Source organism: Narcine bancroftii, chromosome 5 (assembly GCF_036971445.1).
Source record: "Narcine bancroftii isolate sNarBan1 chromosome 5, sNarBan1.hap1, whole genome shotgun sequence".
NCBI lineage: Eukaryota > Metazoa > Chordata > Chondrichthyes > Torpediniformes > Narcinidae > Narcine > Narcine bancroftii.
The window spans coordinates 79,535,685-79,553,933 of NC_091473.1; the positions used below are offsets into that span (position 1 = coordinate 79,535,685).

The following is an 18,249-nucleotide window of genomic DNA, read 5'->3' on the forward strand; positions in this document are numbered from 1 at the left end:
GTTGGGAGGAGGGAGGGGGGGGAGAAAATGTCACTGTATATGTGTGAAAAGGAAAAAGTGTGTATCATGACTAATGTGATTTATGGTGTGAAAAATAAAAAATTAAAAAAAAAAAAATCTTTTTTGTAACCCCCTCGAAAAACTCAATCAGGTTTGTCAAGCATGATCTACCCCTGACAAAACCATGCTGATTACTCCCTAGCAATCCCTGTACCTCCAAATATTTGTAAATACCATCCCTCAGAACACTTTCCATCAACTTGCCCACCACAGACGTCAGACTCACGGGCCTATAATTCCCAGGTTTACGTTTAGACCCTTTCTTAAACAGCGGAACCACATGCGCCACCCTCCAATCCTTTGACACTACCCCCGTGGCCAGTGACATCCTAAATATCTCTGTTAATGGCCCTACTATCTGTCCACTAGCCTCCCTGAGTGTCCTTGGGAATATTTTGTCCGGTCCCGGAGATTTATCCACCTTTATCTTTTTCAACACAGCCATCACTACCTCCTCGGTTATCCTTATATGGTTCATTACCTCCACACTATTTTTTTTTACCTCAACTGGTTCAATATTTTTTTCCCTAGTGAATTCCGAGGCAAAGAAATCATTCAAAATTTCTCCCATTTCCTCTGACTTCTCACTCAGCCTACCCTCACTATCTACAAGGGGTCCAATTTTATCCCTCACTAATCTTTTACTTTTAATGTACTTATAGAAATCCTTTGGATTTATTTTTACTCTGTCTGCCAAAGCCTCTTCATGCCTTTTTTTTTGGCCTTTCTAATTTCTTTCTTAAGATTCCTTCTACACTCCTTGTAGTCCTCCTTCAAATTCTCAGCTCTCTGTTCTTTATACCTCTTGTACACCTCCCTTTTTCTCCTAACCAAATTTCCAATATTCCTCGAAAACCAAGCCTCCCTATGACTTCCAGCCTTTCCTTTGATCCTCACTGGGACATAACTACTCTGTACCCTCAAAATTTCTTTTCTGAATATCCTCCATTTCTCATTTACACCCTCATCTGAAAATATCCTGTCCCACTCAATACTCCCCAAATCCCTTCTTATTTCTTCGAAATTTGCTCTTCTCCAATCCAGAACCTCAACTTGAGGCCCCTCCTTGCTCCTCCCTAAAACTACCCTAAAACTAACAGAATTATGATCACTAGACCCAATTGGATCTCCAACATTAATATCTGATACCTGACCTAGCTCGTTCCCTAACAGGAGATCCAGTATTACACTGTCCCGAGTCGGTTCTTCTACTAATTGATTCAGAAAACAATCTTGAACACATTTAACGAACTCTAGCCCATCCAGCCCTCTAACTGTATGGGTATCCCAATCAATGTGAGGGAAGTTAAAATTTCCCATGACCACTACCTTATGATTCTCACACATATACGTTATCTCTCTACACATTTGTATTTAGACCAGTATCAAGAACTGTTTCTGCAGATGGGAAATCACAATTTGCATTAATGGTATCCTGAAGGTACCATCAAAATATTGTGGTGACTTTTTCTCTCTCAGAACTAAGTTGTATAAGTTTCAAATCAATGTTAATTATAATTTTCTCTTTAATTGTGAGTTAGTTTAAACTGCTAATGTCTTAGAAAATATAATCGAATTTAAAATAACATTTGTGTTTAACACACACGATTTTGTATTTTCCACTGGCAGTCACCAATACTTTTCTCTGATAGTGGACTTGGTACATCAGAAGACAGCAGACCTACTACTGCCACACAAGCATTGGATTCTGAGCAACCACAAATAAAAAGGTATTTGTAGAATTCTCAGGACTTAAAACCACAAAATAAAATGGAACTCCCTGTTCGGAACAAAAATACTTAACATACTTCCTGAAAATGTCGGTATTTCGAAGGTTTTCTGTTTAAATTCTATATTTCTAGATTCCCCACAATATTTCACACATATTAGAAATGAATCAATTTTGAACAACGTTTGAATTTCACTCTGACAATCTGACAAGTCTAAAGAACCCCATTCACATTGATACCCTTTCCTTCTTTAGAAAATTTAGAAAATTTTCATTCTGGTTTTAATAATGATCACATACATATTTTTGGTCAGTGATAAATCCCAATGACATAAATTGATAATAAAACCAGAAATAAACAAAATCAAAGTCAGAATATCAGAAATACAGGAATCTTTTGGAGTGAGTAAAACACTGCATAAGTCAACAATGTAGGGGACCTTGCTTGTAATTTGGAATGGACCTTAGAGTTTGGACACCTTTGCTTGTATGGAAGTAATCTGGGCTCAATCCAGTTTAATAATGGCAAAAAGTTAAAAATGGTGATTAATGTAAAATATTTTCCATATACAATAAAATAATTGGTAGGTCGAGCTTTGTACATGAGGCATAAAGTTTTAAGTAGTACAAAATTAATTACAGTATGTAATAACCTTTTTAATAATTTTGGAGTGATTATCATTGTGAAGAAATCATTTGTTACTACTAATATTTTATGTAACATTGGATATTTAAAAAGGAGATGCATCTGATCACAACAATTACCAATTTATAGCAATACAGGCTGTTATTCTGTGAAATAAAGATGAACAATTTTCCAGTCCACACTCCTTGATTTCTTTGAGCACTTCTTTAAAACATTGGCTGCATTACAGTGGAAATATTGCTATAAATTACATTTTTAAAAATAAATTATTTCAAATAAGAGGAAGTGAGATTGTGTCTGTGGTTCTTTGTCCATTCAGAAATCTGATGACAGAGGGGGAGAAGCTGTTTTTGTACTGTTGGGTGTATGTACTCTTGATTTGAAAAGAATAAAAGTTGATCTCATTGAAACATGAAGTGTTATGGGATGAGAGAGTCTCTGAAATGAGAGGGAAAAAAAGACAGAATCTCATGAATATTTGGAATTCTTTGCCTGAGAGGGCTGTGGATAATCATTGATTGATGAGATTGAAGTTGATAAAATTTTAGGCATAAAGAAAATCAAAAGACATGGGGTGAGTGGCTTGTTCTTCCTATTACTTAAGCTATCACTGTAGCTATTACAGTGGAGTTAGGTTATAAATTAGATTAGCCATGATCTTATTGAATGGCGGAGCAGGCTCGATGGGCCATTTTTGGCCTACTCCTGTTCCTACTTCCTATGTTCCTAATATTTTCCATGTACAATAAAGTAATTGGTAGGTCTAGCTTTGTACATGAGGCATAAAGTTTTTTAAGTAGTACAAAATTAATTACAGTATGTGATAACCTTTTTAAAAAAAATTTTTAATTTTCTATTCAGAAACCCAAGCTTCCATGAACAGGTGTCTTCCTCTAAGTTAAAGTTATGCAAAGAAAACAGCAGGACATCCTTGCACACAGATGAAAATGTAATTGAAGTCAGACAATTACTTCCAGCGGCTGTTCCAATGGGCTGTACTACTCCATTCAACTGGGATAAACCAATCACTGGTGTAGTTCATTCTCCAGCACAAGGTAATAGGGTAAAAAAAAAAAAATTATTACAATCAAAACTTGGTAATCTTTTATGTGTCGTTAGTCTATTTGCTGATGTTCTTGGGTACTTAGTTTGAATCAATCAAAATTATCTTTGCTGTGCTGCATCAGGAAAATTATTTTATGTAACTTATCAATGGGTAAACAATTAAGTTTCTTTAACTTCTACAAAAATACAATGAAACAAAACTCAATTTGTTTTGCAAAATATACATGGGTTAATTAAAGTACATAACTTTAAACTACATCCATTGGATTTTATCTTTAAGCAAATCTCACAATTAATTTAATTTCTTTAATATACTAACACTGCAAATAAATGTATATTACAAATTAGTTGCTTTTTAAAAATATTTTATTTATGATTTTTCCAAACAAATTGAGTTATCAACATTATTAGTGTCAATGTTAACATTGACTAAAGTTCACAATTATCAATTTTATACAAAGTTTTCTGCAGAGATCAAGCTCTTTTCGTACCCTTCCCTCCCCACCTCCCACATTTAACACTTAACAAACCACAATTACACACAACGTTTAAGACATTCACAACAAAGATATAAGACATATATCAGGGTTTTATGGGTTTGTCATGACATGACGGCCAGTGCTCAGGCTGTTTTCCTCTCTTGACTTTTCCTGGTTGGAATGGGATGGAAACCCCCACCCTCTTCCCCCTCCGATTGAGGGATAGATGGGGAAGGTAGGGCGGCAAGGCATGATGGTTCACACTCATTCATGCTCCTATGGAATTTAAGGGTGGTTGCCAAATTTTCAAAAAAAGTGTACTTTTTTTGAAAATTGTATACAAATTAGCTTCTTGATTGCAGTAACAAGTATACCCTAGTTATTAGCAAGGTGTTCATTTATGCAATGGAAGCTTACATCAATCCCACTTTTTTTTGTAAAACCAAAACATATTTACTATAAAGAGTGAAATAAACATTATAAAACAGTGGAAAATAAATCTTATCCACTACTATCGTAACATAGGCAATGATTTTGAACTAGATTATTTGATCTTCCACTTAATACATGAAAAGTAATCGTTACGATGACCAATAAAGAAAAATCGGAAGAACATTCAGCGACAATATTTTTAAAGTATGTCAGCTTTCTTTAGCACTATATTCGCTTGCACAGTAACAATTTTTATTATAATCTTGGACGTATTGTATTTATTATTGTAGGAGATGCATTCCTGGAACTAGATTTTCTTACCGAGTACTCAGATGATCACATACCATTACCAAACCCTCAACGATACACACCTCAGATAAAGTGTTACACAGAGGAAAATGAAAGTTTATATCAGCCAGGTTCTACAAGAAAGTAAGTCTGATTTTATTTGAATTTAAAATTTATCATGGTCAATTAAATTTACCAGTTAAACAAATATATATATTTTTATATAGCCAAATAAATTTTAAAAAATCAGTCACTTAAATCTCATTTGTTATAAACATATCTAGATTGGTGAATCAGTGTACCAAAAACCAAGTACAAACCCATAGCGACTGTTCCTCATCAGTTCTGGCTTTTCAAATTCTGGTGGATCCTGTCCCTCAGAATCCCCTTCATTAAACATCTACCACAGATGCTAGGCTCAATGGCTTGTAGTTTCTTGGCTTGTCCTTGCAGCCTTACTTAAATAAAAGCCCAATGTTTGCTACTGATGATGCAATGATTTCTGCCATTGCCCCAGCAAGATGTTCTCATAACTTCCCAAAATGCCCTAGGTCACATTTGGTTAAGCCCTGAGGATCCATCTACCCTAATAAGCTTTAAGACAGCTGGCACCTCTTTTGTAATGTGAATATGTTCCAAGACATCACTACTCATTAGCATCCTTAGTTTACATTTTAGGGTAAATACAGATGCAAAATATTCATTTAAGATCTCACATGTCCTCTGGTTTTATAGATGAATAACTGTTTTGTAGATGAACAACCACTTTACTAATCTGCTGTTTTTTATGATCTTCAAATATAAAATTCATATTGAATGGTCACAGGTATGCAAGACTGAAGCATTTTCTATTGATTACTACGAACTAAAGTGGGAAAAAATGTCTAGTTGTGATTATTATCTATTTTTAATAAATGTAAAGAATATATGGAAAACAAGCAAACAGACCTGTGTCCTTCAACAAAACAGCAAATGTTAGTATTGTGGCAGATGATGTTTGTACTCATACGCCATCATATTGAAATAACAAGACCACACCTGAAGTTGTCAGCCAGTGAAGAAAGAAGCATTTATTAGTGTTATCAGACTTGGCATCATGACATCTGAAGTGCTAATGTCCTCATAACGTAGCTACGCTGAGTAGGCCAGGACTTCTCAGTAGACCTACGGGTGCTGCAGAGTCACTATCCACTCCCTCCAAGCGTACCGCTATACAGCTCCCCCCAGAACCAGCGGTAAGCGACCAAATGGCTCAGTGGTTCTGAATTAATGCGAACGTTCTGCCATAGAACCGAGCAGGGAGAGTGAAATTGACTTGCCATTCATGGCTCTGTGCCAGGGCGTCGTGTATGAGGGCTGCTGGAGGAGGAAGTGATATGTACTGTGCATTCTGATAGGGTTCAATCAAGTGGAAAGCTGCAAACAATTATTGACAACATGAATAAATTATAATAGGAATCATGTGACACAATTAACATATGCAAAAGGTAATCACAGACAGTGGCAAAAAGTCAGGATTGATTACAGATAGTTACAGTCAAGGGTCATGAGAAATCCAGAACAGCATCAAACATTTGAGACATATTACCAAAACTGAAAGTCCATACTGTAAGCAATTTGTTGGTAATTGCGAGAGTCTGTAGTGCTAATCTCAAAGTCTGATAGGAAAGAGTTAACTTTAGAAAGTCAAGAAGCAGCTAAAGTCTGTAATGACACACAGGAGCTCTTCGGAGTGACTGTCCTTTGCTGCTTAACATCTGTAGTGTCATACAGGAGTTGACAGGTGGCGCTGTGCTGAGTGACTGTCCATTGCTGCTGAAAGTCTGCTGGCTGGCCACCAGGCCGGTGTGCTGTGCTGAACCGTGCTATGCTGGGACTGAAAAACTTGTACTGTCTGGTCGGTAGAAAAAGGCCTCAGAGGCATCAACGACAGGCAATGTTGTACTGAGCGAGTAACAGAAAACCTATTACAATCTGCCTTGTCAGCAGGAATAGGTTTCAGTGGCAGCACTGACAGGCTGCTTTTTTTATGCTTTAGTTCACAGTTAATACCTGAGTCACAGAATCTTCCATCAGGGGGTGGCTGGCTGCCCCCTGGGTTGCATGATCTTGCCTTGGGGGAGTAAGTTGTTGTCCCCTGAACAACAGGCTTCTTATCTTGAGGAGGGGTTGCTGGTCGTTCCCAGGTCAAATGGTCTTCCATGGGGGAGACTGGTGAAACATGGGGGGTGTTTTCTCCGGTCACAGCTGTTGAGACGCAAACCTCTCGAAGTTTGAACAGGCAAGTTTTAAATGTCTGTGCTGCCAGCAGCAGACGACTTGCTGATAAACAATCACTTCAGCGTAATGGAGTGCGGGGTGCAGTAACATTCTGGAAAAACTGAGGTTCTAATGCGATGCTGTGTTGAGCAAAAACACGCAGCCTTTTGATGTCTGCAGACAATTTAAAATGTTGCTGATAAACGTTCCCCTGACCTTGCAATTTGTTGGCCAGACTTGTTGTGCAGTTCATGAGGCACACTAGACAACAGCTTGGCCTACTCCAAGTCACCGAAGTGAGTAAGTTGTAAAACAGCCTTTCAAACATCCAAACAGTTATCTTCTATGATTCCCCTTGCTGTTCGTTCAGACGACTGTGAAGGGAGAAGTGACTGGCCTCCTGGTAATTTAGTTGCTGAACTTTGTGTTACACTGATTGATTAACAGTCATTCATAGCTACGGTCGACTGGAGTAGTGCGAAGTTAGGTTCAGCTGGGTCAGGCAATCCATCATTTGTTCCATGCTCTACAAGCAAACTGTTGCAGAAGTTTTAAGCTTGGGCTTGCAGAGTGTTCATTTTTTATTGCTAGCTCGTTAGCATTGATGTTGCTGCAGCAGATTAATTTGAGCTTCGGCATTGAGCATGTCCATTATTTGTGGCTAGCTCATTGGCACGTTGCCAATGAGCTACTGGCTAAACCTGTCGGGTCACCAATGTGGCGGATGATGTTTATGCTCATATGCCATCATGTTGAAATAGCAAGACCACACCTGAAGTTGTCAGCTAGCGAAGAGAGAAGTGTTTATTACAGTGTTATCAGGCTTGATATAGACACAAAACATGTGACCTGGCATCATGACATTTGAAGTGATAACTACCTCATGACGTAGCTATGTTGAGTAGGCCAGGGCTTCTCAGTATACCTACAGGTGCTGCTGAGTCATTATACCTCGTGGCTGTAGGGGCTAGTTGCCAGTAGATAGGAGGCTGTTGTGTCTAGCTGTCACAAGACTAGAGCTGTTAGCGTTGGTTCTGCCCACTCCCTCCAAGTGTTCTCGTTACAGTATGATATTTTGCAGAAATCAATTTATGCATTGCTTAAATTAGTTTGAGTGTAGCATTCTTTGAGGAAACACTGAACTTGATGGTCATGTTGAACACAGTTTGTAACTATACATGTTTGAGTATGCTATATTCTGAGAAGCACAATTTTAAAAAAATTGCAGAATTAATCATCATTTAATCTGGATTCTTACTATAGTCTCTTACTAACCAACACCCTGTAATGTCAATTTTAATTAATAAAGGGTACTGTGAATTCAAAACATGGTAGTTCAAGGTAAAATTAAGAATATTTGCTTGGAGATAGAAAAAAAATCAATAGCAGTATCTCATGATATGTAGGGGATAGACTTAGAGAACTGTGGATATGATAATGGAAGATTCAGTCATGGGAATTTTGGTATAGTCATTAGCAAAAATAATCTCAAGATAGCCAATGCAAATGATCAAACTGGCACCATCTTAAGAGGAACAATACTTTATAATTAGCAGGTCCAAAATAAAAAGGACAAATTTAACAAGGTATGTAAACAGGTTTAACAGTTGCAACTAAAATTTAAAGTATACAGAAGGGTGAACATTTGAAACATGTACCCTATGAACAGTGTTGAAATATATATGATTTTGGAGATTTGAGTTGATTAAATGTTGAACATACAAATCATAAAGCTATAAAGCCAACAGACAGCGATGTAAATTATTATAGTCAAGTTTTCTATTTAATGTTTAGTTATGGTTGTCGGGGCATGGACACCAAACATAAAAAAGGTGTACAAGATTGATCTCTATCAGTAGAGGTCTGATCTTTAACAAAAGATTGAAGAGATTCAGGTCCTCAGTGTGGAGTACAAATGCAAAAGGGGTGATTTTATAAAAATGATTAAGATCATAAATAAAATGGATAGAGAATAGTACCACAAATCAAATTGTGTGCATTGGTTAAGGAAAACACCTGGTTTATAAGGCAAATTAGGATTTGTATCAGAAAAAAGAATTCATACATCAAATTAATGACATTAGGAATGAAAGTGTGGGAAAAAAAAACAGCTGAGACAATTTGAGAAACAATTAGATGCTTCAGAGAGAGGAGTAGAAGGTGATTCTGAATAGATGAAATAAGACAGGTCTAAATGACCTTTTGTTTATACATTTTGGTTTATTAATTCGACACTGTCAATGTCTGCAGATCAATTCATTTGTTTTGTTTTAGTTGAGGAAATACACCCATTTAAGGTGGGAAGGTGGTAAAATGAGTACAAACTAAACATTATTTCAATTGAACATGAATTTTATGAAGTGTAGTACCTTTCAGTGAATGTGAATTTACTTTTTCTTCTGCTTAAGTGCAGAAATTCTGGAACTTCAACAAGAAGTTTCAAAACTCAAGCAAAAATTGGAGGAAAGTCTCTCTAAATTGTCTAATGGTCCCAAGACAACAAAGGCCTTTGAACCACTATTACAGAAACAAAGCTATGACATAAAATCATGTTGTAGAAATAAAACTTCACCTCCAAGGTAAAATGACTATATTTCATTGCTCATTTTAAAAATAGCTATATTAAGTCATAGTGAAATTGTTGATGCAATGAAGTCTTTTTGAAAGCCAATAGTTAATAGTATGATTGACATTTTTTAGTATTAACATTTATATTAAGATCTTCTGTTTTATATTCAAGTTTGTTTTGCAATGGTGGAAGCATGGAACACATTGAATTAACTACTAATGATTTAAAAGACTATACAAGAGGGCACCCTACTTGCATACAAACAGATGTTGATGCTTCAGATGGTGAACTAAGTACTGGTAAGTATTTGAATCTGAAAATTAATCTGAAAAACCCCAATTAACCTTCAACCCTCGTACATTTTGAAGGGTGGGAGGAAACCAGAGTACTCAGAGAAAACCCACGTAGGCACAGGAAGAACATGCAAACTTCTTGCATATAGTGCCTCATTCAAACCTGTGTCGCTGGTGCTGTAATAGTGTTGCGTTAATTGTGCTACCTATTTAATACAGAAAATGTTAGAAACATTGAATGTAACCTATATTCTGAATAGCTTACAAATGTAGTTGATTAACATAAATTATTAATATACTTTATTTCTCAACATTGTCAAAAGATGACAATACTTCAGAAGAATACGTTTATTTTAGGCACTTATTTGGACATGGTAGCAGAAATGATCGCTCTTAAAACCAAAGGGCCAGAATTTCTGTTGAAATAGAGTTAAAAGTAGTGCATTTCTGATGTGTATTAAAAAAAGTAGAATTTATTTCCTGCAAGAGTGAGGCTCATTCTAAAATACAAAATAAAACTACTTTATTATTTAATTTATATGTGAGCAGTGAAATATTTTTTTGTTTTAAATAAAGGCCATGGAATGGATTTTTTTTTTCTGATGCACAAGCATTTGAGCACTCAAAACAAAGTTTCCTGGAGACATCAAGAGCAGCTCACCAAAAACAAAGGTACTCCAGAAGCTACAAATCAAACAGGGCCAGGTCAGAAGGTTCACCAAAACTAAATTAGTTAAAGGTAAATTTAGAATGTAACATGCATGAATTTTTTTTTTAAACTTTGTCGATTGTAAGGAAGATAGAGACTCGCCACTTTGTCCAGCGCCCCTCACAGTAATGAGACCCCAGCGGGTTGCCTTTGATTATAAATAAAATCAAAGGTAGACAGTACAAATTACAACTTGCTCATTTTAATAGGGTTAAATGCAACATTTATTGACAGGTTCATTTTTTAAGTTGAGCAAAAATATGGTTAAAGTGGGCAAAGGTAAAAATGAATCTGCCAACTAAATGTTTTCAATGATATATAAATTGTATGAGGTATGGTACCTATTTGTTAGATCATGCAATGAATATTCTTAGATATATAGATTTACTTCTTCTGTTTAAGTGAAAAAAATCAGGGAATTGCAACAAGTTTCAAAACTAATGAACGATAAAACCCCAGTAATCCACTGAACAACTATAGAGTCTGACGGTTTAACATTGGACTCACTAAGTGCCAAATTCCAGGTCTTCTCAGCAAATGGTATCAGGAAAGACTGAAAGCAAAGCTAAAAATTCAGGTTGCAGGAAATTTCTACAGAAAAAGGTTCCTGGAGCGATTTTTCACACAGCCATGCACCCCTTTAACCTGGAATTGGTGCAGAAAGAAAATCATGATCTCAAAGTTCAAAAGAGTTCAAATTTATTGTCAAAGTACATGCATGATGTCACATAAAACCCTGAGAATTTTTTATAGCGGACCAGAAAGAATTTCTAATTGCCTGTAGCTATAAACTGTACTCCAGACAAAAAGAAATATCCTTGATGATTGCTATTGCTGTCTGACTTCTGCAATCCATGTAGATGTTCTCTATGATGGGGAGTGTTTTGCCTGTAATATCCTGGGCTGTATCCACTACTTTTAAAAGGGCTTTCCACTCACAGGTATTGGTGCCCCCATACCAAAAGAAATGTAAACAAATTAACTGCAAATACAATCAGTAATAAATAATGAGCAAAGAATCCTTAAATGAGTCTGGTGCAGCCAGACAGCACACTTACCACTACACATCAGTAGAAGTTTGCCAATGTTTCCAATAACCTATCGAACCTCCGTAAACTCCTGAGGAAGTAAAGGCGCTGACGTACTTTCTTCATGATGACATTAGTATGATGGGCCCAAGAAAGGAGATTGTAGAGGAGATGTCCTTGACAAACAAAGTGCAGGACAAAATTCACATTCAGCCACTTACAGGGCCTTATACAGAGCCAGGAGCTACCCTCCAAAATCTGAAAGTGGTGTATACCATAGAGCTATCTAATGTTAACATCTCAATGGTGCAGCAAAAATTAATGAAGCAGATTTCCTGCTCCTTTGAGGCATAAGTCATCCCAAGTCTGGGTTTGGTGGAGCATCAAATGATTCTAATCAGGGCTCGGCTAATGGTCATTCCCTGCCAGTCTACAATTACAAAAGTAAAGAGATGTTATCTAAAATAAGGTTGTTACCAAGGGAAGCAATCAAAGGGACAAAAGCTGAGAGAAGACATATTATTAGAAATTAGACTGCAACTCTGTAGGAGTAAATTTGAATCTGTGATCATGACTGTATAATCAGGATCATACCATATACTCCTTCATCATCACAGTGTTTCAATAGCTCACTGATGCCATTCCTTTAAGATATCGGCACCTCTCCACCACTTCTCTGCATTTCCTACACATTGCCCTCCCAGACTGCAGCCCATCAGAACCAGGCAGTGCTGTGCTATTGATAATGCCATCTGCAGCTGACACACTAAAGGATAATCTTCAAACAACCTCGCAAGAACCACAAGAGGTCACTGTTCAGATATAGGGGAGTCCATCACAAAGGGAAAATATTATCCTATGGTTGAAATGTTTCCTTTGCTATAAATATGTTTGAGATGTGTTCAATGAAATATTTTATTCAACCATAACTACAGGAATGAAATTTTCAGACTGAGTGACAAAAGATTCAGAAAGATGGAGCATTGAATGGCTTAATTGTCTATTAGTGTAACATGCATCATTCAATTTTTGATAAAGTGTAAAAAATTAGAGAACATTGTTCTGTTTGATGTAAGCAAATTTAAGTGGGAGTTTGGCATACCTGTTCAACAAGAAGGTGAAACTACAGCAGGTGTGGTGAGATTTTTTTTGGCAGATAGGGGCAAAGCCATCAGTGAGCTTTTCTGACCCATTCCTCACATTATTTTGTAGTTGACTGCTACAAAGAAACACATACACACAGTGTGGCAGGATAAACTCACTCCTTTCTTTTTTCTTTGGCTTGGCTTCGCGGACGAAGATATATGGAGGGGTAAATGTCCACGTCAGCTGCAGGCTCGTTTGTGGCTGACAAGTCCGATGCGGGACAGGCAGACACGGTTGCAGGGGAAAATTGGTTGGATGGGGTTGGGTGTTGGGTTTTTCCTCCTTTGTCTTTTGTCAGTGAGGTGGACTCTGCGGTCTTCTTCAAAGGAGTTTGCTGCCTGCCGAACTGTGAGGCGCCAAGATGCACGGTTTGAGGCGATATCAGCCCACTGGCGGTGGTCAATGTGGCAGGCACCAAGAGATTTCTTTAGGCAGTCCTTGTACCTCTTCTTTGGTGCACCTCTGTCACGGTGGCCAGTGGAGAGGCGCTCCAATGAATGTTGAGGATGGAGCGGAGACAACGCTGGTGGAAGCGTGCTAGGAGCCGTAGGTGATACTGGTAGAGGACCCATGATTCAGAGCCGAACAGGAGTGTGGGTATGACAATGGCTCTGTATACGCTAATCTTTGTGAGGTTTTTCAGTTGGTTGTTTTTCCAGACTCTTTTGTGTAGTCTTCCAAAGGCGCTATTTGCCTTGGCGAGTCTGTTGTCTATCTCGTTGATCCTTGCATCCGATGAAATGGTGCAGCCGAGATAGGTAAACTGGTTGACCGTTTTGAGTTTTGTGTGCCCGATGGAGATGTAGTCATGGTGGGTGGCTGGTTGATGGACGACCTCAGTTTTATTCAGGTTGACTTCCAGGCCAAACATTTTGGCAGTTTCCGCAAAATAGGATGTCAAGCGCTGAAGAACTGGCTCTGAATGGGCAACTAAAGCGGCATCGTCTGCAAAGAGTAGTTCATGGACAAGTTGCTTTTGTGTCTTGGTGTGAGCTTGCAGGCACCTCAGATTGAAGAGACTGCCACTCGTACGGTACCGGATGTAAACAGCGTCTTCATTGTTGAGGTCTTTCATGGCTTGTTTCAGCATCATGCTGAAGAAGATTGAAAAGAGGGTTGGTGCGAGAATGCAGCCTTGCTTCACGCCATTGTTAATGGAGAAGGGTTCAGAGAGCTCATTGCTCTATCTGACCCGACCTTGTTGGTTTTCGTGCAGTTGGATAACCATGTTGAGGAACTTTGGGGGGCATCCGAGGCGCTCTAGTATTTGCCAAAGCCCTTTCCTGCTCACGGTGTCGAAGGCTTTGGTGAGGTCAACAAAGGTGATGTAGAGTCCTTTGTTTTGTTCTCTGCACTTTTCTTGGAGCTGTCTGAGGGCAAAGACCATGTCAGTAGTTCCTCTGTTTGCACGAAAGCCGTACTGTGATTCTGGGAGAACATTTTCGGCGACACTAGGTATTATTCTATTTTGGAGAATCCTAGCAAAGATTTTGCCTGCAATGGCTGGAAAGGCTGCTTTTATACTGATGGACTGTCAGTCATATGAATAACAATAGCGGGCGGGAACATCCATGCATATAAATGCCCTTCTTCCCCAGCCTGCTTTTGCTGAGTTTTAGCCATTTTAGGGCTGTTGGTCTGATGCTGCCCCAGCTTGTACCCTGGCAAGTTTGTTGTCCTGGGAGTCGCTTTAGCGATCTTTGTCTGTGCCTGCTGCCGCACAATGTGCTGGCCTGATCTCTGCAATTGCGGGCTGCCACATTGACACCCCCCACCCCCCCCCCCCCCCATAAGAACCAGTGTTACAGTCTATAGTGTCTGTAGATATAGTCCCCAAATTCTTCTGTGATCTGCCTCTGCATCGAGGTTTTGGTGTCTCCACGGGTTCTGCTGGGTTAGTGTGGGCAGGCTTGAGTTTATCTGTCGTGAAGACCTTTGGTTTACCACCAATGTCCAGCTCGAAGGTGGCTCCATTGTTCCGGATGACTTGAAAGGGACCTTTGTATGGCTTCTGCAGTGGTGAATGGTGGGGTCCTCTGCGTACAAACACGTACTCACAGTCCTTGAGTTCTTTGGGGATGTTGGACTTGGCTTGTCTGTGTCTGGAGGGTGGGATTGGAGCCAGGTTACTGACCTTTTCGCACAGCCTATCCAGGAAGATGGTTGTCTCCTCCTGCTGTCCTCTGGCCTGTGGAATAAAATCCCTGGAAACCATGAGTGGGACCCCGTAGACGAGTTCAGTGGAGGACACGTGGATGTCTTCTTTCGGTGCTGTTCAGATGCCCAGTAGTGCCCATGGTAGCTCATCCACCCAGTTGAGGCCCTTGAGTCTGGTCATGAGGGCAGACTTGGGGTGTCTGTGGAAACGCTCCACCATGCTGTTGGCTTGCAGGTGGTATGCTGTCATATGTTGTAGCTGAGTGCCCCACAGGTTGGCAATGTCGGTGCACAAACTGGAGGTGAACTGTGTGCCTCAAGTCAGAAATGATGTGCCGTGGCAGTCCGAATCTTGCAATCCAGGATGAGAGGAGTGCTTTGGCACAGGACCTGGTGGATGTGTCGGCAAGGGGTTTTACTTCTGGCCACCGGTTGAAGCGGTCAACCACTTTGAATGGGTAGCGGAAACCCTAAGAGACTGCCAAGGGTCACACTTTGTCCACATGAATGTGGTCAAACCTGCGTTCCTGGCCTGAAAAGCTGTGGGGGGGACCTTGGTGTGTCGCTGCACTTTGGCTGTTTGGCACTGCGTACACACCTTGGCCCACCCCTGGACTTGTTTCTGCAATCCATGACACACGTACTTACTGGCCACCAGCCAGACCGTAGTCCTGATGAATGGATGTGCCAGCCGATGGATGGAGTCAAAATCTCATCGCCTCCATGCCATTGGGACAATAAGTTGAACCTGCCTGGTGGCCACGTCGCACAGGAGGGTGGTAGTACCTGTGTCAACTGGAACATCCTGAAGCTGAAGGCCAGTGACAGCTGTCCTGTACTGCGGGATCTTGTCGCCCTGATGCTATGCCTCTCCCAGTGCTGCGAAGTCTAGACCATTGGCCAGGGAGTGGATGCTGTGTCTTGACGAGGCGTCCCCAATCACATTGTCTTTGCCAGAGATATGCTGGACGTTGGTGGTGTACTGCAAGATGTAAGACAAGTGTCTCTGTTGACAGGCTGACCAGGGATTGAGATTTTAGCCAGGGCGAAAGTCAGGGGTTTGTGGTCTGTGAAAGCCCTTCCCTCAAGAAAGTACCGGAAGTGGCAGATGGCTAAGTACAGCGCCAGAAGCTCTCTATCGAAAGCACTATACTTTAGTTCAATGGGCTGCAGATGTTTGCTGAAGAAAGCTAGTGGGTACCAACTTCCTTCTATCTGCTGCTCTAGAAGTCCACCAATCATTGTTCCTGAAGCATCAACTGTGAGGGCCATGGGTGCATCTGGTCTGGGGTGGTTCAAGAGTGCAGCTTTGACCAGTGCTTCTTTGGTTTCCACAAACGCAAGTTTGACGTCCCAGGTCAGGTCCTTCTCCTTGCCGGACATCAGGATGAACAGAGGGCGCATCACTCAAGCAGCTGCTGAGATAAACCTGCGATAAAAGTTTATCATCCCCACGAACTCCTGCAGACCTTTGGTTGTACTGGGCTTCGGGAAGCTGCAGATGGCCTCTACCTTGTTGGGCAGTGGTGTGGCCCCATCCTTTGTAATCCTGTGGCCCAGGAAGTTGATGGTGTTCAGGCCAAACAGGTATTTGGCCAGGTTGATGGTGAGGCTGAACTCCTGCAGACGACTACATAGATTTTGGAGGTGCTGAAGGTGTTCCTGTCGGGTTCTACTTGCCATGAGGATATTGTCGAGGTAGACAAAAGTGCCATCCAGGTCTCGGCCACTGCGTCCATCAGTCACTGAAATGTCTGTGCTGCATTTATGAGTCCGAATGGCATCCTCAGGAACTCGAACAGCCCAAATGGAGTGATGATGGCCGTCTTAGGGATGTCATCAGGATGCACCGTGATCTGGTGATATCCTCGCACGAGGTCCACGTTTGAGAATATTGTTTACCCATGCAGATTTGCCACAAAATCCTGGATGTGTGGCATGGGGTAACAGTCCAGGGTGGTGGCTTCATTGAGCCGGCGATAATCGCCACATGGTCTCCAGCCCCCAGCTGCTTTAGGCACCATGTGCAGGGGTGAGGCCCATGGGCTGTCTGACCATTGAACAACACCCAAACTCCTCAAGCTTGTGGAACTCCTCCTTGGCCAATCGGACCTTCTCTGGGGGAAGTCGTCTCACCCTTGCGTGGAGAGGTGGGCCCTTGGTCAGGATGTGATGTCTGATGCCGTATCGAGTCATCTCACTGTGAACTGAGGGGAAAGGATTGCCAGGAATCCCGCTAGCACCTTGGAGAACTCATCCTCTGAGCTGTGGACAGAGTCCAGGTGCACTGCCAGAAACCTAGCGCCCCTCAGTGCAATGGTCTGGTAGGTCTCGGTGTGGATGAGTCACTTACCCTTAAGGTTCACTAGGAGGCTGTGGGCTCACAGGGAATCCGCTCCGAGGAGTGATTGTTTCACTGCAGCCAGCGTGAACTCCCATGAGAAGTGACTGCCCCCGAACTGCAGCTCGGCCCTACGAGTGCCATAGGTTCGTATACTGCTGTTGTTGGCAGCCCTCAACGTGGGTCCCACTAGCCTGCGCCTAGTGTCCAACCCTGTCAGGGATATCATGTTGACCTCTGGTCCTGTATCCACCAGGAAGAGTGCCAGACAGGCGATTCTAGACGTACAAGAGACAGCTGGCCTTGTCATTTCCCTGGAACTCGCAGGGGTACTGGCGTCAGCGGACCTCTGTGCACCATCTCTGGTGGTAGAAGCACCATCTGTCGCTGAACTCGCTCCTGCCTCTCGTCTGCTGTTCCTTGCTTGGGACTGCTCTGGTCTGATTGCGGGACTTCTTTACGAGCCCCACGGTAGCCGAGCACTTCTGTTTCTGTTTCCACGGAATGTCTGACGTGCTGCAACTTTCTGGGGGTCGGTGAAATCTGGCTCCGCCAGGAGCAGTTGGATGTCTTCAGGCATCTGTTCCAGGAACACCTGCCTGATCAAACATGATGCCAGGCTGCTCATCTCCCAGGAGGGCCAGCATCTCGTTGATGAGTGCCGATGGGGATCTGTCTCCAAGCCCATCCAGGTGGAGCAAACGTGCTCCTCGCTCTTGCCGCAAGAGTCTGAATGTCTTGGTTAATAGCTCTTTGAAGGTAGTGTAAGTGCCTTCCGATGGTGGCCTGTGAATAAAGTTGGCCACTCTGTCTGCAGACTGCAGATCCAGGGCGCTGACCACATGGTAGTACCGGGTGGTCTCTGCTGTGATGCCCTGGATCTTGAACTGAGTCTCCTCCTGGTTTAATGTCCAGAAGGTAAGGAGCTTCAGGCCAACTGTGCTGACTGCTGCTTCATTCTCCATCGCTAGGTTTAGATTCCTTCTAAACCGTCAGGGTCACCAATTGTAGCCAACCGCTACAAAGAAACACACACACACACAGTGTG

General features: G+C 41.3%; 1 protein-coding gene across 13 annotated transcripts in view; it reads left to right on the plus strand.

Annotated features, from left to right (window-relative positions):
* The window catches only part of LOC138763574 (uncharacterized), a 138,887-nt gene that overhangs the window by 90,165 nt on the left and 30,473 nt on the right, over positions 1–18,249 (plus strand). For 9 of the 13 annotated variants that reach the window (XR_011357664.1, XR_011357666.1, XR_011357665.1 and 6 more), the window contains 6 exons: positions 1,690–1,790; positions 3,297–3,490; positions 4,702–4,843; positions 9,367–9,537; positions 9,699–9,826; positions 10,397–10,492. Coding sequence is in view for 10 of the 13 variants with exons in the window: in XM_069937943.1 (XP_069794044.1) it covers positions 1,690–1,790; positions 3,297–3,490; positions 4,702–4,843; positions 9,367–9,537; positions 9,699–9,826; positions 10,397–10,492 (832 nt within the window). In the remaining 3 variants the exon portion in view is untranslated. Of the gene's footprint in view, positions 1–1,689; positions 1,791–3,296; positions 3,491–4,701; positions 4,844–9,366; positions 9,538–9,698; positions 9,827–10,396; positions 10,560–18,249 lie in introns of those variants that run through there. The other 4 variants (XM_069937952.1, XM_069937951.1, XM_069937949.1 and 1 more) reach the window with 3 other exon arrangements.